Genomic DNA, 27,678 nt, shown 5'->3' with positions numbered 1-27,678 from the left:
AAAAAAAAAAAAAAATCTTGTCAATACTAAAATTCACCTATGTCATCATTTTCAAAGGGCTGAGAAAACATGCCTTATCAAAGGAAACCTTCAATTCAGGAAATCAAATGTTGAATGCACTCCCCACTGTCCATATCCTCCACTTTTTTTCCTAGCATGCACTCTTTTCTTTTCACAGACATGCTTCCACATCCCAGAAAAACTGGGTTCTCTTACCTTGAGCCAAGAACGACGTGGGAAAGTCACCACACTTGAAAGCTCCGCGGCTTCCTCTCTCTCTCTCCCTCCCCTGACCTCCCAACCCCATTTCCCTGAAGACTGTAACCATGAATTTACTCTGCCTTGGGCAGGAAAGCAGAGAAGCCACTTTAGCTGCTATAAAAATGAGTTATCTGATTCACATCTGAGATTAATAATAGAACTACCTGTTCTAGGAAACTGGCACTTGTGATGGCTTCCTCCATGTGCTCCTCATCAGACTTCAAAACAGATTTAATGTTTTCTACAAGTTCATGGATGTCTGGGGTCATGGTACAGGAGGACTGCTCCAGGAACCTTGCCACCAGCAGCTTGGTGTCCAGGTAGGATTTGTAATCTATCAAAGACCGCGGTCTGCATCGCGAAGCTCTCGATCTCAAGCCTCTCCTCAGAGTCACCGCAGCCAGATCCAGTCTCCTTTCAGTCTGTGTCGCAGCTTCACAGCTGAGCACTGGGGCAGCTGTGGGCAGAAACAAACAACACGTACCCATTGGCCAACCCCTTTTGAACACATGCCCATACCTGAAAGCACAGACCACAAAACTCAACATGGAAAGCATCTGACAAATGCTGACAGCCATGCACATCCTGCTTTTCATTTTGCAGAAGGGGGGAAAACAATTATGACACAAGGTTATTCCCTGAAGTCCAGTTCCAATAGGATATGGCCCAAAACATGTCATCGTGCCATGTGACATCACCCGCAAGGTAAAGCCAGATGGTGGAGAGGAGAATCCAGAATGCAAACCATAATGAAGTTAAGTTTCATGGGGTATGACAAACAGATGGGCATGGATGGGCCAAGCAGGAAAAATGTGGCTGACCCATGAAAGGATGTTCCAGGGAGCAAGGATGAAGTAGTCAATTAAGAGAGGAAGGGGCTGAAGAGAGACAAGACTTGTCAGATAAATGTAATGCTCTGATCACTTTGACTATACCTTTGCCCAAACGTCCTCAAGGACATTGTACTGACTTGTGCTATCGATGCTCACACCATGGATATGATGTAGATCCATAGCTATTACAGAAAGAGAAATTTAGATGCAGAAGAAGTACACATCATGCTGGAAGTCAACAGAGGGCCTGGGAAATCCATCACAGGCTCTAATTTCCATGGCTACCTACATCAGCAAGGGTGTAAAGACCAGCAGAATGCTTCTGCACTTTGAAGTGGGTGAAGCAAAACTCAGATCTGGTCATTATGTGTCCAGAAGCCAGCCAGCAGCCTTCAGCATACACAACACTGGCATCAGTCTATGAAGGCCTGATAAGCAGAAATTTAGAAATTCAAAGAAGACAAGAAGCAGGGAGCGAGAGAGCAGGTGGAAGAAGGGGAGCACTCCTTTTCCTCTGGAGAAAGGCAGGCGTGGGGAGCTCTAAACCAGGATTCAAGACCGTCCTCTCAGGCAGCCATATGCATGTCACAGAGAGCAAGAGTCTTCCAGAAGCACTCGCCAAAGACACTCATGTGTGAGGACAGAGTCAGGGTCTCCACTCTTCCACTTGAAGGCGACCTGGCGCCTTCCACAATGGAGGGCTCCAGCAGCTGCTGTCTTCACCCTTGCAGGTCTGCAGAATGAGAAGGGGTTCCAGAAAGATTTCCCTAAGCTGTGCAAACAGCTAAGTTCCCGTTGAGGCTGGAGTCCTCAACTTGCCAGGTAGGGTGTAGGAGACCCACAGTGAAGGCAGGTCTTGGGAATCAGAAGCCAGGCTGCCCGGCCACTGTGCTTCAGAGACATGCTTAGTACCAGGCGGCAGGATTTCCTCTCCACTCAGAAGCTGCTGTAGAGACAAGAGGAATGTTCTCTCTGGCTCGAACATGGTCAGTCCAGAGCTGTGGCAAATAACACACACTGTCAGACAGGCAGAACCGAGACTGCAAGGGCTCAAGACAGGATCCTGGAGAAAGCAGGGTGGAGGATTATCAAAGTTTTATTTGCATAGGTGTTTTAGAGGAGCAGAGGTCAACTCTGCTAGACTACTTCACAGGAAGAAGCTGGTGCTGGTGGAGTTACAGGAGGTTTTAATTTTCTTCCTTTAGTTTATTTTTTATAATTTTCTACAATGAAGAGATATTTGGAGATGTTCAGGTATTCAAATATTCAGGAAAAACTCAGTGTTGTTATTTTAATTTTTAATTATTCAGGTAACAGCTATACACAAACAAACTCAACATAGAGAGAGAGGTAAAGTGTGTGGGTGTGTGTATTCATTCTATCCAAAGTTCTAAAAACAAGGTCAGATTTCAGTAATTTAATCATCTACTCATACGTATTAAATATATAACAAATTATAAAAGAGGGAGTATACAAAAATCTTTTTGACTTTTTTTTAAGACAATGCATATTCCCATAGGATTGCAACATCTAGAAATCAGAACTAGGTGTGCATAACGGCCTTCATGTAGTACCTAGCATAGTATCATGTACAACCAAATTCTTTTGATGACAATGACTTAAAAAACAAAAAACAAAAAAACCCTACCATCTTTTTTTTTTTTTTTTTGATACGGGAGTCTCACTCTGTTGCCCAGGCCAGAGTGCACTGGCACAATCTCGGCTCACTGCAAGCTCCGCCTCCCGGGTTTACGCCATTCTCCTGCCTCGGCCTCCCGAGTAGCTGGGACTACAGGCGCCCGCCATCTCGCCCGGCTAGTTTTTTGTATTTTTTTTAGTAGAGACGGGGTTTCACCGTGTAGCTCAGGAGGGTCTCGATCTCCTGACCTCGTGATCCACCCGTCTCGGCCTCCCAAAGTGCTGGGATTACAGGCTTGAGCCACCGCGCCCGGCCATTTTTTGTATTTTTAGTAGAGACAGGGTTTCACCATGTTAGCCAGGATGGTCTCGATCTCCTGACCTCGTGATCCACCCGTCTCGGCCTCCCAAAGTGCTGGGATTACAGGCTTGAGCCACCGCGCCCGGCCATTTTTTGTATTTTTAGTAGAGACAGGGTTTCACCATGTTAGCCAGGATGGTCTCAATCTCCTGACCTCATGATCCGCCCGCCTCAGCCTCCCAGAGTGCTGGGATTACAGGTGTGAGCCACCGCGCCCGGCCCCTACCATCCTTAAAAGACATGGTAGATGTATAATCCTAACATGGAAGTAGAATATTTTACTTTCCCAAGACCTCATAAACTCCTTTGAATGACCACTTAAACTGCAGGGTCTTGAGCTGGCCAGAGCTACCCGCCTTCACCTGGCTCCTTTAAGCAAACAAGCACAGAGCCCTGCGCAGAACTTGGCGAATGACATCACCTCTCTCCTCGGAATGATGGAGCACAGGGTCACTCTTCGACCTCGTCCTCAGGGCTGGGAGGGCTCTCCGGGTTCTCATAGGACGCACCAGGGTTGAACCGGGAGTTGACATGGATGCGTTTTCTTCTGCAGGTATATTAGGAATGGCCCCACCTGATTAAAAAAAAAAAAAAAAAAACAGAGGCGAAACATAAATTATTTCACCAGCTGCAGTCCTCAAAATGTGCAGGAAACACCTGTGAGCCTAAACCTGCCGGGGCAAGGGAAATGTAGTTAATAACATTTACTCAGGCTGCTGGCCCAGTAGGTTTTTATATCACTGCACTATGGGAAAAACTTGCCTTTCCAAACCACCCCTCCACACCTAAAACAAACAAACAGAAAAATTTAAATCCAACAGCAGAATAAAGGAGCCATGCCAAAATGTCAGGGTGTTTTTCCTAAAGGTGCTTAGACTCTTCTCCAGGGAGCATCCTGGGGCAGTACTGAGAAGCACCCTGACCTATCAGGAGAGCCTGATTCTGGGAAGGTAATACCTGCACAGGTGAGGTGGCTGCTCTGTGGGCTGCAGAACTCCCGGAAGGCTGAGTTAGAGAGTCAAGTGTCCACTAAACAAATCCGTAAAACCCCGCTGGAATTGGATAATTTATGCTCAGAAAAATAAAATTGCATCATTTGTGAGCCTGAGTTGCAATTCGGGAAACTTTTTAAAATGGAAAAATTCGCTGGGCACAGTGTCTCATGCCTGTAATCCCAGCACTTTGGGAGGCTGAGGCAGGCAGATCACCTGAGGCAGGAGTTCAAGACTTGCCTGGCCAACATGGCAAAATCCCATCTCTACTAAAAATACAAAAATTAGCTGGGCATGGTGGCAGGCGCCTGTAGTTCCAGCTACTCGGGAGGCCAAGGAAGGAGAATCACTTGAACCCAGGAGGTGGAGATTGCAATGAGCTGAGATTGTGCCATTTCACTCCACCCTGGGCAAAAGGAGCGAAACTCTGTCTCAGAAAAAATAAATAAATAAAAAGTTAAGAAATAAAAAATGGAAAAATTATGAACATACTTAGGAGACAGAACACTGCTTCATAATTCTACTTAGGATGGAAGGTGAACAGAACACAAAGTATTACATTACAAATAGTACTGCTGAAAAATCACCTTCATCTAAAATTGCTAAGAGTCGATCCATTATTTATTGCCATTTGTGATTTTGTCCTGCTGGACAATTCTCTGGGCCACTTAAAACCTCCCCAAAGAGAGAAGGCCATAACAATGTTCCCTTAAATTACAAGGATAAATGTAAACTGACTCTAGTACTTACTATAGTACTGAAAACCAGAATTCACTAACTGCTCAGGCAGCATGACCTGGGCCCTAGGTTATAAATGACACAGCACAATCTCACTGCAAATCACCCTGCAATAGAGGAAACTTTTTTCCCCCTGCCAAAAGTCTAGCTAATTTTAATAAGAGGAAGAAAATTATAGATCAGAAAACACAGGAATACCAAATCAAACGCTGTAACCTATTTCATGGTTCCTGAGAATAGTCTGGTTCATAAAAATGTCTAAGGATATCTTTTTTCAGTTCACGTATTTTCTCCCATTTATAAGCCCTAATAGTTGATGGCATTTTTGCACCTGGAGAAAAAGGTAGAGCTTGAACTATTTGCTCCAAGAATATCTGCCCTCCAGCAGAATACCAGACAAGATTATTATTATTATTATTATTATTATTATTATTATTCATTTGTAGGAACAGGGTCTCTCCATGTTGTCCAGGCTAGCCTCAAACTCCTGGCCTCAGGTGATCCTCCCACCTCGGCCTCCCAAAGTGCTGGGATTACAGAGATTAGCCACCTTGCACAGCCTATTTCATGTTTTAATCTACTGAATCATGTCACAATGTATCTATTACCTTGAGTCACTTGTGTGCAGCCCGGATCCAGTGGGATCATAGCAGCTTCTGCTCCTTCTGCCATTTGGAATGAAGATCCCTGAATCACAGGAAAAAAGAGGGTTATTTTGTTGATGTTTAACTCACCGCTCATTAGACCCAGTTAACTCCTTAAAAAGATGTGTGGGGCCCGGTCTCCATGCTGTCCTCTGGGGCCAGGGGCTGGGGAGATGCTGTGTTTACCACTTGCAGTCAATGTACTTAGAGAGATGTGGAACAGACAGTACCTGCTCCTGGTCCATCTGGCTCACCACAGCTTCATACGGCGGCGGGGGATCCAGAGGACAGAACACTTCCACACCTTTGATTCGAGCTCCGTAGATGTGTGGCAGGGGAATAACATCAGGACCAACCATCCTAGGAAAAGGAACTCGGTGTCAGAAAGCACATTCTACAGACTGGCCACGTGACTGCAGTGATGCCTGGATACTGGCTTCACTCTAAACCGTGGGCAAAACCACTCACCTCTCCATACCGTGGTCTCCTTGGCCAGGAGAGGGAGAATAATAGAAGCTGCTCTCTGAAGAAGTGGCCAGAGTTCCTTAAGCAAATGACAGTGTATAAAATGCAACCCATCATTCCTTTTAAACCCATCAGTCAAAAAGCAAATAATCCATAGAGACACAGAGCAGATGAGTGGTTGCCAGGGGATGGGGGAGAAGGGAATGGGGAGTGAGTGTTTGAGAGGTATAGGGCCTCCTTGAAGTATTGAAAATGCTTTGGAACTAGATAAAGGTGATGGTTACAAAATAATGTGAATGTACTAAATGCTACTGAATCATATACTTTGGTTAATTTCATTTTATATGAGTTTCACCTCAATTTAAAAAACAACTAAGGATTCAGGAAAATTCAATTATTTCTTACATTCTACATGGCTCTGTTTTTGTCCTGTGGGTAAAGAACCGTCAACAGCAAAATTCAAAATAATAGCAAAATCCTCCACAAGATTTCTCACTAGTGTTGATAGAAAATTCCACAAATCTCTGCCCAAGGTGCTAGATGATCTAGATAATGATGAACCTAAGTTTTAAAATAATTTATAAAATACATATAAAAACCAGAAAACCTGTATTCCGCTGTGGAGTATCAAAGAATGAAAAAAAAAAAAAAACAGCAAAAGTTTGTTCTTCAAATACAAAAAAAGATTTTAAAAAGCTAAAAGAAATGGATGAGAAAACAGATTCTGGGGCATGATGCTTGCAGGCACTGCCTTTTGGGGAGTGATGTTCTCTGAATTTATAGTTGTTTCATTTTATTCTTTGTGGCCATGTACAAAATGTGATTGGTGGAAGAAAACATTTGAAAAGGATGTCATCTTCTTTCTTCCTAACAATAAAACTTCTGGAATTCTGGGACTGAGAAGAACGAGACTCTGCAACCTGAATGAAAAGATGAGAATGCACTCCCTCATTTTCCTCTATATTTGTCTGTTCATAAGCGAGGCTCTCATCCCTTGCTTGACCTGAAAGGGAAGGCAGAAGGTGATGTGCTAACGCCTGACATGGAGATGTTTGCAGGTTCAGCACGCAACACGTCAAGCCTCCAGTTGAATGCGAGGCACTAGCACAAAGGGTCCCTTCGTGGGGGAGGGGTCCTGGCAAAGTTATCAAGAAAGAGAGATTCTCCCCTTAGAGCAGGACTTGCCAACAGGCTTCATTCCAACTCCCATACTCCACCGAAACTGTTTAAGAACTATAAATGCTGAGTGACTCTGAGAAGCCAGAGCCTTCTTGGATCTAAGAGTGAAGATTCTTTCCTGGCAAATGAACAGTGCAATTTGACTTCTATCCTCTCTAGAGGGCCAGCCTTCCATCTTTAATGAGCATAGCCCCCATAAGCCATCTTCCTAGCACTTACAAACACTTGACTTTTTCTCTCCAACAAATGACGCCTGTATTTCTTTGCTGCTGTGTCCTCTGCCTGGAAAGTTTCTATCCCAGCTTTGTTACCTGTTTCTTAGCTCTGATGGTTCCTGTTTGGCAGTCCCAACGCAATGGGTACCTTTGTGTCCAGAGAGAGAAGAGGGCTTGCTGAGGGGCAAGAGGTCAGAGGAACAGGCCTTGTTTTAGATCCTAAACTATTGTAGAATTTCTTCCAGAAGAATAGCTTGGGAAAGAGTGGGCATACTTTATCCAAGTTAGCCACAAAATAAACAGCTTCTATGGTAGTTATGATAATGCCCACAAAAGCCTCACTTTGAAGGAAGATGCTGCTAGAGTTGACAAAGAAGAAAAGTTCCTTTCCAATTAAGCAATGTCTTGTTTTACCTCATTTGTGTTAATGAGGGTCTGTGGAGGGAAATGGGTCTGCTCCATACTGGCAGGTTTTGTGTGTGTGTGTTTTTGTTTTTTGACTACCGTTTCTTTCCCCAGATCCCCATGGCTCTCAGTCCTGGCAAGCTGGGTAGAATCACCTTGGAAGGTTCTAAAACTCTGGATGGCCCAGGCCTCGCTTCTAGAAATTCTGCTCTCATCGCCTATGGTGGGGCCCAGGAATCTGCCCGTTGTCAGCACTCCTAGGGGATTCTAATGCACCACCAAGATTGAGCACCATTGCAAAAGCAAATGGATAATGGTGATTGAAATTAAAGCCCTGTTCTACTGGGAAAGTTGATCAAATTTTTATTAAGAATGAGGGTCTTCAGAAGATAGTTGCCTAATAAGGTCAGGCTAAGGTTAAGTGCTAAGTGTTTCTTAAGAGCAGGACACATATTGAGAGCATTTTAAAACCCAGAACTAACACTGGGAAAGGTCAGGCTAAGATGCTCTTTTCAGAAAGCTTCTTAAGTCCATTATCTCATAACAATACTCCCCGCGGCCACATGACAACAAAGGTGAAAGAGGAAACTGAGGCTCAGAAATGGTGAGAGACTCGTCCTGGGTCACCCTCCGCAGAGACTCTAGAGCCTGGGCTCTTTCAAATTCATCACCAAGTCCCCAGGAAGCCTTCACTGGTGCAGGCTCAGGAGCACTGAAGACGGAAATGCAAAGCATGTTCTGCTTTCAGGCTACAAATAGGCCCTGAAGACTTACTCAGGGGGAATGCAGCAGCGAATACACCGTTGACCAGAGAATCCTCCTCCTCCTGTACTGGAAAACTGTGCCCTGTGACTGGGTACAGGGTTGCTGCTCGCGGAGTGGGAGAGAGGGAAGGGCCCTCCCGCCCCCTCTCTATGGCTGAGCACAGACTCAACCCCAGCACTGCCGGACTCCGCTTGAGTTTGGGTTTGGAAATTCTTAGGAAAGGAAACGAGTGGGGTTTTGTGGGGGCTCTGCTTTAAGAGATGCCCATGTCAACCATGTCAATGCTCAAGACCCCCTCAGTCTTCAGTTTAATAGGGTACATCCCCAGAGTAAAAAACCAGGTCCATGTTCAAGAAATAGGTTGGAGACTCCTTGATTCCTGGCTCAAGCCAACTTCTGAGAACAGAGACACCCTGGAGTAGTGGAGGTGGGGTGCACGGCCCCCTCCGGTATTATGAATCAATTCACAAAGTAGCGAATCCATCTTTGGACAGAAACCTCAACTGCAATCAGGCTTCCGTTTATGACAGTAACTCGAGAAGCCTTTCCTCAAGGAGATGCCAACACACGAAGTGGTTGTATTTATAGAAGTTAAATAAACCTCTTCTGAGAGGCCATAATACCTTACAGGAAATGGGGAGCCTCTGTTGTGTGAAAACTCTGGATAAAAGTGATCGTAGAAATAATAACAAAGACATTCGTGAATATTCTTGCCTGCCTGCTTGTGAGAAAGAAAATTACCAACTGAAGTTAAACCATTAGTGTCTATAAAGTTGATTTATACTGTGAATCTAGCAAAGTTGGTCACATTTTAAAATATTTTTGATAGGACATGTATTTAAATGTGAATAAATTCAGCGCTTTTGAAAAGGAACGTGGACTGCACTCTGATATTGGTAAAATTTCCAAAAATTAAGGTGTTTGCCCACTGGCAATATGATTATAGGGCTCTGGGCACGTTTTAGACTGGGCAATGTCTTCTTTCTCACAAGACTGTTTAGATTTAACTCCCTCCTTCCGCCTTCTTTCTAGAAAGTTCTGAATAATAAAGCCCTTGATGAGAAGCGTGTCTGTTTTCTTCCAACCTAGATTTGGCCAGAGGCTGTCTCAAGACTCAGAGAGACAAATCCGAGGATGTACCTAGATCTTAAAGAATGGAAATATCTGCAGTGATGAGCACTATTACAGTGAAGCAGAGAAGAGACAGGAAAGCGAGGAGACAGGAAGGTCAGGAGCGCTCAGAGCACACTGCTGGATGGCTCAGCTCCTAAACCCACATGAGTCACTTTCCCCTTCTGCCACTGCAGAAACTAAATCTGTCTGTTGCCTCCTCCTAGGTCAACAGAGTGCTCATCTGCAATCTCAGCGTCAAAGAATTCTTCTTATTGGAGAGGGTATTTCTCATCCCCACCAAGAAATATCAGTCATTTTTACTATCCTCCAATGTACCCTCTACAGACAGCCTGAGATGGTGCTAAGATTTTCACAAATGTGTCCTCAGGTACAGAAAGAACATGTGTTTTGCTGCTGTATCTCTTCATCCTCTGTCATTCTTGGCTCATTTCCTGAAAGATTAGGGAAGTCATCCCAGCCCCTGAGGCTTTGAAATTCCAGTAGAGGCCACTCCCTGAACACTAGAGAGGCCAAGCTGTCCCACAGGCCTAGCCCAAGCCACCTGTCACCCAGCTGACACCCCCTCCAGCTTTGCAGTCATCTCTGCCGCTGCCTGGGCAAGTGAGCTGGGGAGGGTATAGAGGTAGGGTTCAGGTATAACTCTAAGGGACGAGTCGGCAGCTAAGTCACTGAAAAGAACACTAACAGTGTCTGGGTGGCAGCCCCACTGGTGACTGATCTCAAAGTCACCTACAGTCACCCTGGACATTAGAAAATACTTCTCTAAAAACCTCAAGCTCAGCACCAAGTTGGTTTGATAAGTCTCTACATGTAGTACAGGGATTTAAAAAATAGAAATTTCTGGCCCTCTGAATATGAAGCCAAAGACACTAGTATTTCTGTGGAATTGAGAGATTCTCTTTCAGAAAGTTCAACAGAGGTTTGCTTATCCTTTAAACTCAGCTTAACGCCACTTCTTCCAGGAAGCCATCTCTGACTGCCTCGCCACTCTGGGTGAGGTGGACCTTCTCTGTGCACCTGAAGTCCCTCTTTTGAATACTACTGTGATCCTTCCAACACATTTTAATGACCTAGACTGTGAGCTCCTTAATGGTAGGGGAGGAAGCAGGTCTGGCTCATTTTGAATTCCAGTAACCCAGCACAGAGGATTCTATGTTTGTTGAATGAATAAATGAAGTCATTCTTTAAAAAAAGGTTTGTTTCTAGAAGTTGCTAACAATCAGACAAATGTATGCGGCATTTCAATGTACCAATAAAAATCCTTGATATTTAAGAAGGTCAAAATTTTGAGTTTGAAATTTGAAAAGGAAAATAAGTACAGTATCTATTTTTTCTAGACCGGGAGAGACAATTAATAATTAATCTCTTTTTAATGGCTAGGAAGAATTTCATGATTGTTGAGACCTGCTGATGGTATTACAATGAAACATCGATTTGGCATAACTGGGAGTGTTTCCAAGGCAACAGCGACTCTAAATCATGTCAAATTACAGCTGTTATCTCCCTGGGTGTCAGTTTCCCTTAGAAAGCTAATTGAAATGGAAAATGTCTACCTTTAGGTCAAAGTTTAACTTTTCTTTGGATTCATCTGTTTTGTCTGATAAAGACAAAAAGAGACAGACAAAGTAAGACAGAAAACAGAGAGAGTGACAGAGAGAACAGAAACCCCTGAAAAACAGCACAATTGTTTTTCAGTTTTCTAAAGAAGGCTGGCAGAGCTGGACTCTCTAAAAGCCATACCTCAGGGTTCACTAGCTGATTTTGTCACTCAATGGGCTAATGTCCCTTAAGTCAGGAACAATTTTTCTTTTTCTTTTTCAAAGCAAAGTGAGATCTCATGCTGTGCGTTCTGCAGACACTTCAGTCTTCAGAACCTACAGCAACCCACTCAGACTGCAGGGGAACTCAGGAACGATACCTGCGGTTCATCCGGGGTGTGCACGAGTAAAATGTGGCAAAATAGGAAGGGGGAGGCACAGGCGGCACAAAATCATCAGGGTCCGGGATGCGTCCATGATCCTCCACTTCTTCAGCAGAAATCTGGGATTCATCCTAATTAAACAGCAGCTTGGTTAGTCAACAGTCTTCATTACAAAGGCACGGGGAGAGAGGCGGTGGAGGACACGAAGCGGTCCGTGGGCTGGCTCGGCAGAAACATGGCCATGACTTACGATGCAGGATCTCCTGGTTGCGAATATCTGGAGGTAGCGGAGGGCGGCGGCCACCAAGCAGACGGTGGTGGTCAGGGCATTCAAGGCACACAGGGCAAAGAGGACTTTCTGGGGCAAGGAAACAATGGCACCACTAAGTCCTTCAACATACATCACCAGAATATAATGCAGAAAATCTTAAAAATAATAGTAACGCTGCCTCCATAAGACAATTCTCAGGAGAGGCTGCATGTAAAGGTTTTAGGTGGTGTCTGGCTCGTGGAAAGCGCCCACATAAATGCTGGCTATTATTATGACCCTCATGCAATAATGCTCACTTCTTAATTCCAAAAACTTATCTTAGAAGCTCCCTGTCACAGAACGACCTGGTATGACAGTATTTCTTTTTGCAAGCATCAGAATACTGTCGGGAAACATTCCTTCCAGGAGAGCAGTGAGTTTCTCTTCTGAGGCTGATTTCCCCAGGGATAGCAATTCCCAGCCTCCTCCCTCCCACAGCCTCCCACCAGCACAGCGCACTGCTTAATTTGTGGCCACTGATTCTATTTCAGGAGCAATTGGCTGTGCGGCCCCATGCACACGACGAGGACGCTGCAGGAGCCAGCCCAGCCAGAGTGGAAACAGGACTTCTCTCCACTAAACACACATCTCAAAATAGCAAAAGCCATTCCAAACACTTCTGTTGGTACAGTCCTGGCTCCTTTAGTGGGGCTTTCCCCAAGCTAAGTCCTGGCTCAGAAAGTTTGGGGGTGACTCAGCTACCAAAAATGCAGAAGCCATGGAAAGCAGGCCGTTTCTACATCCCACACAACCCAGAGCTGGTAGCTTGGAACAGTTCTCTCTTTGCTTGGAGACTCTTCCTCCCCACCAAAATGAAACCCAAAACAAATATCTAAAGAAAACCGGTGGAAGTGGACTCCCTAAAAGCCATGCCTCAGGGTTCACCAGCCAATTTTGTCACTCACTGAGCTAATGTTCCTTAAGTCAGGGCACAATTTTTATGCAACTCCCTGATGAAGGCTAATTTTGTACTTCTCTTCAACTGGGATCATCCATTAGTTTAATCTCTTTTGCTTATTATAGTTGTTGCTTATTAAACAAGAGCTAAGGTGCTTCAATTTCCCCATATTTCCTGGCCAATCTCTCTCCTTAGTCTACGTGTTGCAGACTGCAGTGGTGCATAGGACCCACGCAAGCAAATGAGCATCAGAACAATGACACAGTGTGCAACTTAAAGGTTTTGCTAACAGCTACACCATACATATGTGTGTATGCATACATACGTATGCATATGTGTGTGTGTATGTGTATACATATACATATATATAGTCAGGCTTCTTTCCATTTTTTACTATCTTACAGTTCTTCAACACAAAGAAGGCTGTCCATACATAATTTAACACACACAATGATCTGTGGTTCTTTCTGCATTCAATTCTGTCTCTGGGGTCACTCACATGTGCTTTCAGCAGCTTAACTGTTTGAGGCAGGTAACAGAACAGGAATATTTCAAGTAATTTTGCCTTCTTTGGGGGCTCTGTGGTTTATTTACCATGGGGGTGGGAATCTGTTCAAGGTACCTTAAGTAGAAGGTGGACAGCACTACAGGGCTGAACTGGAAAGAGTTTCAAGGCATTTTCTTTGTCTGTGCACTTGGCTGGTTGAAATTCTTCACAACAGAAGCAAATCTTGCCTTCACCTAAGTCCACCTTAATGGAGGAAAGGTAGAAAAATACTTTAATTATTAAGAAAAACACCCTGGCTCCACCATGGCGCACCAATCCTGTAGAATGAGATTATGGCAGGGTTCTGTGTCAGGCAATGCCTCTCTCGGTCAGGATGGGCTAGGGTATGGCATGGTAACAACCAAAACCTACATTTCAGTGGCTTTCCCAAAACAAAGGGAATTTTAATATTCCTCCTTTCTCCTTTAAAGTCTCCAGCTGAGAACTTCCTGTTTTCACACTAATCCCGCTTAGTACTAACAAATAAGCAGCTAAATGAGACGAAGTGTCAGCCTCCATTCTGCTCATGTACAAGTCCCACTCTTCCCCAAAAGGAACCAAACTGACTTTCTTTTTCCAACACGATGCACTCTGATTTTCACTTTTTGCACTTGGTGCAAGCCTCAAGATCTTAACCTGAAAGCTCTAACCTGAAAGCTCTCTCAGACAATACTAGGCATCATCTTACAAAGCACTCCCTTCCCAAACAAGTCCATTCTTGATACAAAGCGTTTAGTTAAGTGGGAAACCAGGCCTATGTGGGCTACACCCATGTGAGTGCTTTATCCATATAACATAGATGTCCAGCTCTTCAGAAACTTCAGCTACCTAGAACCTCTGCAGTGAGCCAGTCTGGATGGCAAAATTTTCCAGATGGGTGAAATTTAATCCCTTTAAACAAACCTATTTGAAGGTTTACTCATTATACAAATGATCATGAATACCAACTAATTTTCCCACTGGATACAAAGAAGCCCTCAGACTCTGTACAAAACGATTCCAGGCAACTGTGCATTGTGCGTTCCTGCTCCCCTATTCCTGATCCTTGCAGAATCTAATACCTTCGCCTCCATTCTTAATCCCATCTCTGCCCAATATTTCTAAAAACTTACTCTCGCTTCTCATCAGTCACTTTAGCCTACCCACAAACAAATCTGTAGAAGTCTCCCTGATCCTAAATAATGAACATCCACCTTCCCCCCCCCCCCCCGGTCGCCTTTCAACAGTAGCATTCTTAACCCTACCAGCACATTCGAATTTTCTGGAGAGCTTTTTAAAAAACGATGATGCCATCTTTAGCACTCAGGGAACTACAAATTAAAGTGACAGCAAGCTCTCCCTTTGGCCTCATCAGACTGGCAAAACTTTAAAGAGAGAGAAACTCTCTTTGCTGGTGGAAACGTGGAGAGCCACTGGTAGAAACTCACCAGTCACTGGGGAGTTTAAGCCCTTTAATGAAGGAACTGACTATCCATTTTAAATTAAAAATACGTCCCCAACCACTTTGGAAAATTCTTTAGCACCACATGATCCAGCAACTCCATGCCTAGGTATTCACTCAAGAGAAATGAAAAGTGCCTCCCCAAAACAACCATGCTCACAGCAGCTTTGTTCATAATACCCCCAAACTGGAAACAGTCTAAATGTCCATCAACAGGAGAACAAGAAAAAAAAAAAATTCTGGTATTTTTATAAAATGAAATAGTGTCCTGAAGAAAAGGAACAAACAACAGATACAGTATAAAAATATGGATGAAGTTCAAGAACATTACTGAGCAAAATAAGTCAGACACAAAAATGTTCAAACCATGTGACTCCATCTATATGAAGTTCAAGGACAGGCAAAACTAACCTATGGTGAAAGAAATAGAAACAGTGGTTGCCTATGAGAGAGTAGAGACTGCCTGAAAAGAGAAGCTAAAGAACTTTTTAAGGTGATACAAATACTGTCTGGAGTACAACAAACAATATTTTGTTTGGAGTATTAGAGATTGTTTGGAGTATAACGTGAGGGTATACATTTGTCAAAATAAATGTATACATTGGTCAAAACTTATAATGAACTGCACACTTAAGATTTGTGTTTTTCACTATAACTTTTACCCCAATTTAAAAACAATAGATAGAGCAATAAAATGGTTGAATTTGTAATAATAAATGAGACAGGCAGGAGACAAGATACTGCTGAGAACAATTCCTTGTCCTGGGAACCTACTCCGCTTAGAACTAAAATCTCCCTGAGGATATACAGAGTGATATTAATGGCAGCACTGTGTCTATTGGTCAAAACCCAAGCCACAGCAGGCAATAACAAAATAAGGAACTAACTTGGTAGAAGAAATTAAGGGTGTTAGTCTGTATTTAATCTTCTCTAAGTGATAAAAACAGGATGCAGGGAAGTACATACAATATGCCCATTTTAAAAAAATCATGAACAACCCCACCCCATACATATTTATGTAATATTACATGACCATGAAAACATGAAGAAATATAATTCCCCAGCCTGTTACTAAGGATTTGGGGCGACAGATACGGGCAGAGTGGGAAAGAGGAAAGAACAACCCCTTGCCCGAAAAGGTTTCATTTGTCAATAATTTCCCCAAAGGAAAACAACACTTATAACATGATCCTGTTGACTATGTGCATTTTTGTGCATAAAGAGATGCTTAACACATGGCCAAATTGTTGTCCAGGGATAGTGGGAATTCAAATGATATTTAAGTTCTGCCTTATACTTTCATGGCTTGCCCAAACTTTTATAATTATATCATCAGAAATTATCACAGAGTTGGTTTTGTGGTAGAAAAAAAATTTATTAAAAATAGACTTAGTGCAAACCATATTCTGATATAGAGAATATATAAAGAACTTCTACAACTCAATAACAAAAAAACAAATAACTCAATTTTAAAGTGGGCAAAAGACTTGTATAGACGTTCTTCCTTTAATGAAGACATACAAATAGCCAGCAGGCATATGAAGAGACTATCAACATCACTAATCATAAGGAAAATGCAAATCGAAACCGAATGAGGTATCACCTTATACTCATTAGAATGGCCACTTTAAAAAAAAAAAAAAAAAGCAGAAAATAACAACTGTCACTGAAGATGTGCGGAAATTGGAACCCATGTGCACTGTTGGTGGAAATATTAAATGGTGCAGTTGCTATGAAAACCGATACAAAGCTTCCTCAAAAAATTTCAAATAGAATTACCAAATGATCACTTCTGGTTACATATCCCAAAGAATTAAAACCAGGATCTCAGAGACATATTTGCATGCCCATGTTTATTGCAATGTTATTCACAATAACCAAGAGTAGGGGCCAACCTAAATATCCATCACAGATTAATGGATAAACAAAAGGTATCATGTACATACAATGGAATATTACACGGTCTTAAAAAGGAAGGGAATTCTAACACATGCTGCAACATGATGAACCTTGAGGAGATGATGCTAAGTGAAATAATCCAGTCACAAAAAGACAAACAGTGTATTATCCTACTTGTTTGAGGTACCTAGGGTACTCAAATTCACAGAAAGGGAATGTGAAATGGTGGTTACCAGGGGCTGGAGGATGGGCAGCTGTTGTTGTTTAATATGCATAGACTTTCAGTTTTGCAAAATGAAAAGAGTTCTAGAGATTGGTTGTATAACGATGTGAATATACTTACCTCTACTGAACTGTAGGCTTAAAAATGGTTAAGATGGTAAATTTCAATTTTTTTCTTTTAAGTTCAGAGATGGTACAAGTCCACAACCTCTTACTCACAATGCTGAAATCCACAAAGCCCTGAAAACCAGAAGTCATGATAACAGCCTGCTGTCCCATGATAACAGCCTGCTGCTGCACTGGCATGCTACATAATAAATAGTATATGCAAAATATTTAATCTTCTAAAATTGGAAAAACTCTAAATGCTGACACACACCTGGCCTCCAAAGGTTTCAGATAAAAGACTGTTGACCTATATTCTGGCAATATCAAAATATCCATTTTTTTTCTCTTTAGATGAGGACAGTCAGAGACTGATCGCTTGTGGAGACCTAATCCATCTATTCACTAACTAATGATGCATTATATCACTATGGTTCTGGGGTTTTGCTGGCTGGTCCCTGCTTTGGAAAAAGTAATCGACAACTTGGGTGAAATAATCAGCAGGCAGCTCTTTGTTTTGTTTTCCCACTTCCTTTTACCCATTTCGGGTTTCACTTCAGGACAGTTGCCCGGTGCTGAATGTTGCAAGTCTCGCCAGGAACACCTGACAAGCCAGGGTCTGCCTAGATGCCAGGTGACGTTTTAGGACTGCTTACCAGATCACACCTGGGGACGCTGGACACAAACTGGGCCCCTTGGCAGCCTAGGATAAATCCAGCTAGATTTAAGAGGACACAAACCACAGACAGCAGCACAAAGAGGTTTACCTGAAATGGCAAGAGAATGGACAGTTAATAAAAGATAACAGCTAAATTCAGACAAAGTTTTATCTAATTTTAAAAACTCATATTCTCTTCCAAGATGAAATTTTTTAAAAAAGATCAGAACCGTGTTTTTAATGTGACAAACTTTTTTTCACATTTTAGAGTTGTTAAAATTGTGCTGAGGGATGCCATTGACTCTTAAGTCTTCTGAATAACCTCAAGTCCTTATTTTTTCCTCTTTGAAAATAATTCTTACTCCCTTATCTTTCATCTACACATTACACTAAGCCCTAGCTATTTCCTCCTTGAGCCATTCTTATTTTTCTTTTCTTTTAGTTTTGTGGGATCAGCAGCAAATAAACAAATGGAGAACTCCGGAATATAAGTGAAACCCAGGTACATCAAGGAGCTCAGAGCCTTTACTATCCAGAAATCACAGTATGCAAATGGACATAAAGATGGGTCCTTTTTTCAGTTCTGAACACTTTAGGTACTAAAGAATACGTACACAAAGATTTTCCTTGTGCTTTTCTCTAAAGTTAATTATTACAAATATTACACCAAATAATTAAAAAATTGATAGTAGTCAACTGAGAAGCCAGTATTTACTTAGTACGAGTTAGAGATTATGCAGACTTTTCAACTTGAGAGCCATGATTATTAAGAAAATCAAATCTTATTGCAAATACAAAAGATTAGAGGAAATAATTATAAGTGTTAGAATCAAGCGTCAATTCAGGTAGCTGATACGTCAGAGCTGGCTGGTAAATGAGTTCACATATGAACACTAAGGGAGAAACCTTGTTCTTTAACTATTGTTATTCCAAGTCAAGCTTGAAAGCATTTCCCAAGACCCATTTTGAGCCAATGTTTAATATCACATGATGCCACTCTACCTAGGGGGAATTCCTTCTTCTCTCCAAGAGAAGTTTGGCTTCTTTCCTTTTATTGTTAATTTAGATACAGCCTGCCATCAGATTTTGGGGAAAATACTAATGGAAGCTGCTGTTGTTACTGTCTCCCAGGCTGGATTCCTCAGTGTCTATTGGACTTGACTTGAGCAGCATATAGAATATGTCCCCTCCTGCACTGTATCATTTATGATTATGCCACAGTTTCTTGGAAAAGAAGAATACATAATTGGCAAAGGATAGGGCTTGATCTTCCCACATGGGCTTCTATTACACACTAGCAGTTGCTACTCAGAGAGATCTAATATATCTGGAATCTTCATACCCAATAACACAGTCACTGTTACTCCATAGTAACAGTCTTGAGTTACTATGAAAGTTAGTAAACTTGAGTTACTAAAAAGTCTTGAGTTTTCCTTTGGAAGTTTTCTTTTAAGACAATGTACAATGCCTTGAAAAGAAAGTGTGGTTATAATGCCCATCAGCACGCCAATAAAAATTAACATCATCAGCTATAAAATGGGTGAGGGCCCATTACTCCTAACACCAAACCCAAAATCTCTTTACTAAAATCTTAAAGCCAGCCCACTGAAGGACACAGTTAGGAAAATCAATATTAGGCAAGCTACAGACCGGTAGAAAATATTTTCATGCATACATTCAACAAACAACTTGTGTCCAGAATATACAAGTAACTCCTCAAATCAATAATAAAGAGACAAGTAACCCAATTAAAAATTGGGGCAAAAGGCCGGGTGCGGTGGCTCAAGCCTGTAATCCCAGCACTTTGGGAGGCCGAGACGGGCGGATCACAAGGTCAGGAGATCGAGACCATCCTGGCTAACACGGTGAAACCCCGTCTCTGCTAAAAAATACAAAAAAACTGGCCGGGCGAGGTGGCGGGCGCCTGTAGTCCAAGCTACTCGGGAGGCTGAGGCAGGAGAATGGCGTGAACCCGGGGGGCGGAGCTTGCAGTGAGCTGAGATCCGGCCACTGCACTCCAGCCTGGGCGACAGAGCAAGACTCCGTCTCAAAAAAAAAAAAAAAAAAAAAAAAAAAATTGGGGCAAAAGACTTAAATAGACATTTCATACAGACACACAAAAAATGTAAGACTAGCCAAAAAGCACATGAAAAGGTGTTCAACATAATTAGTTGTCACAAGTGCAAAGTAAAAACCAAATGAGATACCATTTCACACCAACTAGAATGGTTAAAATGTAAAAGACTGACAAACCAAGTGTTGGTGAGGATGAAGAACACTTGGACTCTCAGACACTGCTTGTGCAAGTATAAGATGGCACAACCACTTTAGAAAATTGTCATATGAAAAAAAAGCTCATCATCACTGGTCATTAGAGAAATGCAAATCAAAACCACAATGAGATACCATCTCATGCCAGTTAGAACGGCGATCACTAAAAAGTCAAGAAACAATAAATGCTGGAGAGGATGTGGAGAAATAGGAATGCTTTTACACTGTTGGTGGGAGTGTAAATTAGTTCAACCATTGTGGAAGACAGTGTGGTGATTCCTCAAGGATCTAGAACCAGAAATTCCATTTGACCCAGCAATCCCATTACTGGGTATATACCCAAAGGATTATAAATCATTCTACTATAAAGACACACGTACACGTATGTTTATTGCAGCACTATTCACAATACCAAAGACTTGGAACCAACCCAAATGCCTATCAATGACAGACTGGATAAAGAAAATTTGGCACATACACATCATGGAATACTATGCAGCCATAAAAAAGGATGAGTTCATGTCCTTTGCAGGGACATGGATGAAGCTAGAAACCATCATTCTCAGCAAACTAACACAGGAATAGAAAACCAAACACCGCATGTTCTCACTCACAAGTGGGAGTTGAACAATGAGAACACATGGACACAGGGAGGGCAACTTCACACACCAGGGCCTGCCAGGGCTGGGGGAGCTAAGAAAGGGAGAGCATTAGGAGAAATACCTAATGTAGATGAGGGTTGATGGGTACAGCAAACCACCATGGCACGTGTATACCTATGTAACAAACCTGCATGTTCTGCACATGTATCCCAGAACTTAAAGTATAATAAAAGAAAAAAAAGAAAATTTTTTGTCAGTTTCTTAAAAATTAAATATAAATCTCCCATGCAGAAGAAATGCAAATAATTTATGAAGCTACTGCCAAATTCTACCAAACTTATAAAGAAGAACTAATACCAATTCTCCTCAAGCTATTCCAAAAAATTGAAGGAGAGGGAATTCTCCCTAACACATTTACAAAGCTAGCATTATCCTAATACCAACACCTGACAAGGACACAACAAAAAAAAGAAAATATCCAATGTCCCTGATGAACATAGACACAAAAATCCTCAATAAGATGCTAGCAAACTGAATCCAACAGCACATCAAAAAGATATACATCATGATCAAGTGGAATTTATCCCATTCATGCAAGGATAGTTCAATATACCCAAATCAATCAATGTGATACATCACATCACGAGAATGAAGGACAGAAAGCACATGGTCCTCAAATTTAACATCCCTTCAACAGACTCGGCATAGAAGAAACATACCTCAACAAATAAAAACCATAACTGAAAAACCCACAGCTAACACCACATTGAATGAGGAAAAGCTGAAAGCCCTTCCTCTAAGAACTGGAACAAGAAAAGGATGCCCACTTTTACTACTTCTATTCAACACAGTACTAGAAGTCCTACCCAGAGCAATCAGGAAATAGAAAGAAATAAAAGGCATCCAAATTAGTGAAGAGGAAGTCAAATTGTTCCTCTTTGCAGATGACATAATCTTATAGCTAGAAAAATCTAAAAGACTCCCCTTATATCTGATAAACAAATTCAGTCAAGTTTCAGGATACAAAATCAACATTTAGAAAATCTGTAGCACTTATATACACCAATAACAAATGAGCTGAGAAAGAAATAAAGAAGGCAATCCCATTTACAATAGCTACAAATATATATACACACACATATATATACACATATATCCATGTAACAAAATAGCACGTTTAACCCACATGTCCATATATTATGTATCAATGTTTTAAAACTGCATTGAGTGAAATTAGCCAGATACTGTATGATTTCACATACTTAAAGTTTAGGAATAGACAAAATAACCTATAGTGATAGAAATTAGAAGAGCGATTGCCTATTTGGGAGGAGGGCAGGGAGGGAGGAGACTGACTAGAAACACATGAAAGAATGTTCTGGGGTGATAAAAATGTTCCACCTCTTGTTTTGGGTGGTAGTTACATGCAGTATTCAAATTGTCAAAATTTAGCTAACTGAACACTTGCAATCTGGAACAGGACTGTATATAAATCATACTTACCTTATTTTTTAAAAGAAAATCCTAAATCCAGCAGTCAAGGCAGGATTGTGAGATCATACAATGAATGTGGCTACTTCTAAAATGTCTGATTGACAAACAAGCTGAGGGAAGGCTCCAGGGAGTCACTGCCTGGTAGGCTTCATTTCCCTCCTATACTGGAGGGGCTGCCAAGTACAAGTCAAAGTCAAGTCGTTAGAATGCCGCTCCTGCAAAGCCCAGAAGGAAGACCTGGGGTTTCACTTGTACACACAGACTCTGTACAAAATCGCCATGCACTGTTCTTCAACTTCATTCCTGCATATGACTTTACTATTATGTTATTAAAACTCTGGTCAAACTTGGCCAAATGGTCACCTGAATTACTCTAGCACAGACAACTGTGGTATAAATCAGACATAGCTCTTTCAGAAGCTGGATCATCTTCCAGGATACAAAATACTGGAGTCCTAAAGAACTCAGGGTTTACAGGGACCTTCAGAATGGACCTTTAACTTGGTTAAAATGTGATCACTTCCAAGACCCAAATTTATATCCCAAGCTTCATCAAATGGCATCGGCCTTAAACTGGCGACAATAAAATATCAGCTGCCAAAGCACATTATAGTCACAAAGACGACTCAGCAACATCTGGGAAGGGGAAGAATTTCTTATATTTCTTATAAGAAATTACTCTTGCCTTAAAAAAAAAAAAAAAAAAATCATTGCAGGTGATCGGAGTTTCTCTTGAAACTCAAATCTGAATTTGACATCTGGAGACCTGGCTCAAATTCAGGCTTTCCCACTTGTTTGCTGTGATATCTTAGGCCAATTTTGTGAGATTTTTCTCATCCATTAGGGTCTATCTTCCCACCTACCTCACAAGATTATTAGGAGAGTCACGTTAACTTATTTATATGGAAGTCCTTTATAAACTGCAAAAGACAATGCACACAGCTTTATTATTAATGGGAATTTCCTCTTTGCAGGAGCAGCTTATTATTACAAAGTGAATTTCACAAAACAATTTCATTAGGTTTGGTACCAGAATTTCATTCTTTTGCTTGTGACACCTGAATTTATGGCAGCTGGAAGGGACATTCAAATTGTAAGGTAAATCTGCAGTTATATCATTTCCAAAACTTGTCCAAAAAGAATGACGTCTGCAGCCTCCTTTAGGAACTCGCTCTACACTGGACCACTGACATCTGCAAGTGGGGCATCTCCCTGTTTGCCCTGCCACAGCCTCTCTCCACACTTACCCTCCCTTTACTCTACCCATGGGGAAGGCTGAGCTATGCAGACTGGCTCAGTGGGGCTCCTCTGCCCTCTGGTCTCCAGTGAAGCTCAACCAACAGGGACCCCTGATGGAAAGAAGACCACAGGGAGGGAAGAGAGTGAGGCTGGGGAAGTTATTCTCCTGGTTCCTTCTCTGCAGCCTCAGGCTGGCTGTGTCCCTCTAAGGAAAGCCACACAGGCTCTCAGGGGTCCTCTGTACATGACTCTGACTCCCAGATTCTTGCCACCACCCCCACTCTTCCCTGCAGGCTTAGAAAAGGTTAACAGTTTCATCATTCCCCATACCCTGCACATACCTTTGTGAGTCGTCCCTTTATTAACCACTTGTCAATTGTAATTGTATCATGCCATCTGTTTCCTGCTGGAAGCTTGACTGATCCAACTTCTCTATAAAATTTTTCCTTATATTAATATTTAACCTAATTTTCTTCCTGCTCATTAAGCCCCATTCCCATTGTTCTCATTTCAAATTAATCATCACTTGCCCAGTGATGTGAACACTATGGATTACTGCTCCTGAATTCTACTAAAGCCAATGCATCATTGAGATTTACTCTCGAGAAACAGAAAAACACAAAGTTGACAGAGAACTGTCTTTCTAGAACTTGTATTTTAGACCATGAGAGATGGTGGGAGCCAAAAATTAGAGGGCTTGCCCCACACTGCCCTGTGGTCTTTAAGAGTAAGATGCAAAATCCAACCATTTAAGGATACATTGCAAAATCCAAGATCCAAAGAGCTAGTGCTCTCACAGGGACTGGCGACATGGGCGTATCGGTCAGGGTTCTCTAGATGTGCAGAACTAATAGGACAGATCAACATATAAAGGGGGGTTTATTAAGTAGTATTAAATCACACAATCACAAGGTCCCACAATAGGCTGTCTACAAGCTGAGGAGCAAGGAAGCCAGTCTGATCCCCAAAGCTGAAGAACTTGGAGTTCAATGTTCAAGGGCAGGAAACATCCAGCACAGGAGAAAGATGTGGGCTGGGAGGCTAGGCCAGTCTAGCCTTTTCACAGTTTTTCTGCCTGCTTTCTATTCACTGTCAGAGATTAGATGGTGCCCACCAGATTAAAGGTGGGTCTGCCTTCCCCAGCCCACTGACTCAAATGTTAATCTCCTTTGGCAACACCCTCAACAGACACACCCAGGATCAATACATTGCATCCTTCAATCCAATCAAGTTGACACTCAGTATTAACCATCACAATGAGTTAAGTCTTCTATGCTTTTCTTATTTTTTGTTATTCATTTGAATCATGACTATTTTATGATACTTACACCAGGTGCCTTTATGCAAAATGAATTATGTTTTTCAATTCAGTATTTTGAATTCACCTCAGCTCTGATCTCTGGTAATTGTGCCCCCAGTTCATTCCAGGTCTCAATTAACTGACCCAGTGAAAGAATGTTTGGGGAACCTGAGGCTATCGAGAAGCAACATCACCTTCAATTTGCCTATCCCTTCCTGCTAAGATTTCTTCATAATCCCTGTCACACTATATCATTAAGTAATTATGCCTATCACAGCTTGGTATTGTTTGATACAAGATTGCATTCTTTAAATAGGCTGACCTTTCCCTACTGCCTAAGGACTTTTATTTTGCTCCTTGCTTCCCCACTGTTCCAATCTCTAGATGCGACTTAAACTTACTGTGCAGGTTTAAATAAATAGTTCCAGTAACTGTGGGAAGGCAGAATAGTTTAAAAGTGAATAGGTTTTAAATGGTGAATTGAGCGTAAGGATTTAGCTCTCCTAGTTCCTGAAAACCCACCAAAATGACAGGAAAAGAAAATATTTTTAAATGCAGAAATCCTTAAGGACAGAGAGAACATGAGAACAGCAACAAAATTTTAGAAGGTAGAAAGTTGGTGGACAAGAATGAATTGACTCAGTGGTCCTGAGAAAAGTGAATCCCACAAAAGCAATGAAGAAAGCCAAAACTCAACAGGATTTACTCTTCAGAATCCCCAGATGTTCAGAAATGGTGGCACCAGATACTCTTTGGAATGAAAGTGAGCCTCAAAATAGAACTGACAAGGGTCTATTTAAAAAACAATTAGAAAATGGTACAACCACAATGGAAAATGGTCAGCAGTTTCTAACAACGTTAAATTTATACCATTCTATGACCTTTGCATATGTTCACAAAAAAAACATAGACAAGGATGTTCATAGCACATGCTCTTAATGGCCCAAAACTGGAAAGAACCAAAATGCCAATAATGGAAGAATGGATGAACAAATTATACTACATTCATAAGTGGAATGAAACTCAACAATAAAAAGAAACAGACAACTGATGCATATAAAACATGGATGAATCTCAGCAACCTTATATTGACTGAAAGAAGCCAGAGACAAAAGGGCATGTGCTGTATGATGCCATATAAAAAAAGTTCTAGAACACATAAAAATAACCTATGGTAGAAAAAAATCAGAGCAGTGGTTACTCCTGCAGGGAGAGAGAGGAATCGACTGAGAAGAGGCATAAGGAAACTTTATAGATTGCTGGAAAAGTTCTGTATCTTGATCTGGATAACGATTACACAGGTGTATACATGTATAAAAATTCAGCAATCTATACATTTAAGATTTGTGTCTGGTACCATATTTAAATTATCCCTTTTTTAAAAAGTCACTTAGAATTCCTGACTCCTTTTTCTGACCACACCTATGGACCCAGAAGAAAAATCTCAACCACAGCTTAAGGTTGAAAGATTTTTCCACTGGAGAGTCAAAATTCTATGGAGCCATGCCTTCAACATTTTCAGAGAATTAGCTAAAAATGTTGATCAAGTTTGAATAGGATAAAAATATTTTCACTTTTTTTTGCAATTTACATATAAGATTTTTAAAATGTGTTTTTAACATACCCTTTTCTCAGAAATTTACTACAGGATGCTCCACCAACATTTGTGGGGAGCTAGGAAAAAAAAGAAGCTATGGAATCTAGGAAACAGGGATCCAACTCAAGAGAGGTTAAGGGAACGCCCAGGATAATGGCGAAAGGATGACAACGATGATAGTAACATATGCAGAGCCTACTGGACTGGCTAGTCCAGATACAGCAAGTCAAAAGGCTCCAGGAAGAATAAAAGTGATAGAATATCCAACAGATGTGCTTGAATATATGGAAAAGCAACTTAAACAATAAGATGATGGTTGACATTTGAATCAATAATACACAGAAAAATGAAGCAAATGAAGAAGGAGCACCTTTGTTAACTTGAAGAAAAATAAAATATTTTACCGGAGAGGAAAGGGGATAGTGAAAATAAAATAAGCATTGAAAATAGCTCTGACCAAAATCATGATAGAACTTTATTGAGAAAAGGACTATAAAAGTATGTATTGGGGCAGAGAGGTGAAATGTAAAAGAGAAAGATTTCCTAATTGTCTACAATGCCTCAGTGACTGATTGCCTTTGGAAATTGGTTGAAGTGATTGTGTTTGGAAAATGGGATAAAGAAGTGAGGATTTCTTCAGACTTACAGCATTATTTGACCCTTTAAACTATGTGCATACATAACCTTGATAAATGGAAAAACTAAATTTAAAGCATAAAATGGAATAAAAAACATGAACTCAGAGCGAGATAAATGTGTGTTTAATTTCCAGCCCATTGGCTTACTGGATGAATAATCTTGAGCAAATTACTGAAACTCACTGGGTCTCCCTTATTTACTTATAAAAAACGAGTAATACCTCAAATGGCTGTTGAAAGGAACAACCAAAAAAAATAAAAGCAAAATAAGAACATGTCTATAAAGCCGCCCACAGCAGTGCCCAACACATATAATACGTTCAATACATCTCTCCTCAACAAATGCACTTGTCAATTCACAAACTTTTAATAGATAGGGAACTATGGCCATCTCTCTGTCTTCCTGCCCATCACTCTAGCTTAGCACTTCTCCCTTCGTGCAGCTGTCATCCCTATCTAGCCTGTAACTGTCCTCACTGTCCCACTCTCAGTCCTCACACCTGTCCCTGACCTTTGCCATTTCTGTTAGTCCATTTTCATGCTGCTAGAAAGAACTGCCCAAGACCAGGTAATTTATAAAAGAAAGAGGTTTAATTGACTCACAGTTCAGCGTGGCTGGAGAGACATACAATCACGGCGGAAGGTGAAGGGGAAGCAAGGTACCTTCTTCACAAGGTAGCAGGAAGGAGATGTGTCAAGTGAACGGGGAACAGCCCCTTATAAAACCATCAGATCTCATAAGAACAGGATGAGGGAAAATGCCACCAAGATTCAATTACCTCCACCTGGTCGCTCCCTTGACATGTAGGAATTATGGGGATTACAATTCAAGATGAAATTTGGGTGGGGACAAAAAGCCTAACCCATATTACCATCTCACCTCAAGTTCTTAGTATGCTCATAGGT

At 41.5% G+C, this 27,678-nt stretch overlaps 1 protein-coding gene across 3 annotated transcripts in view; it reads right to left on the bottom strand.

Moving 5' to 3' along the window:
- The window catches only part of FAM189A2 (family with sequence similarity 189, member A2), a 65,458-nt gene that overhangs the window by 3,910 nt on the left and 33,870 nt on the right, over positions 1-27,678 (bottom strand). For all 3 annotated transcript variants that reach the window (XM_011948892.1, XM_011948890.1, XM_011948891.1), the window contains exons 3-10: positions 17,630-17,740; positions 13,382-13,510; positions 11,802-11,909; positions 11,549-11,682; positions 5,698-5,827; positions 5,432-5,510; positions 3,515-3,667; positions 426-718 (exon numbers count right to left, since the gene is read on the bottom strand). In XM_011948892.1, the coding sequence (XP_011804282.1) occupies positions 426-718; positions 3,515-3,667; positions 5,432-5,510; positions 5,698-5,827; positions 11,549-11,682; positions 11,802-11,909; positions 13,382-13,510; positions 17,630-17,740 (1,137 nt within the window). The remainder of the gene's footprint in view (positions 1-425; positions 719-3,514; positions 3,668-5,431; positions 5,511-5,697; positions 5,828-11,548; positions 11,683-11,801; positions 11,910-13,381; positions 13,511-17,629; positions 17,741-27,678) is intronic.

The sequence above is a fragment of the Colobus angolensis genome, unplaced genomic scaffold (assembly GCF_000951035.1).
Source record: "Colobus angolensis palliatus isolate OR3802 unplaced genomic scaffold, Cang.pa_1.0 Scaffold286, whole genome shotgun sequence".
Classification (NCBI taxonomy): Eukaryota; Metazoa; Chordata; class Mammalia; order Primates; family Cercopithecidae; genus Colobus; species Colobus angolensis.
The sequence above is the reverse complement of the archived record's forward strand: the minus strand, read 5'-3'. Positions and strand labels throughout refer to the sequence as shown.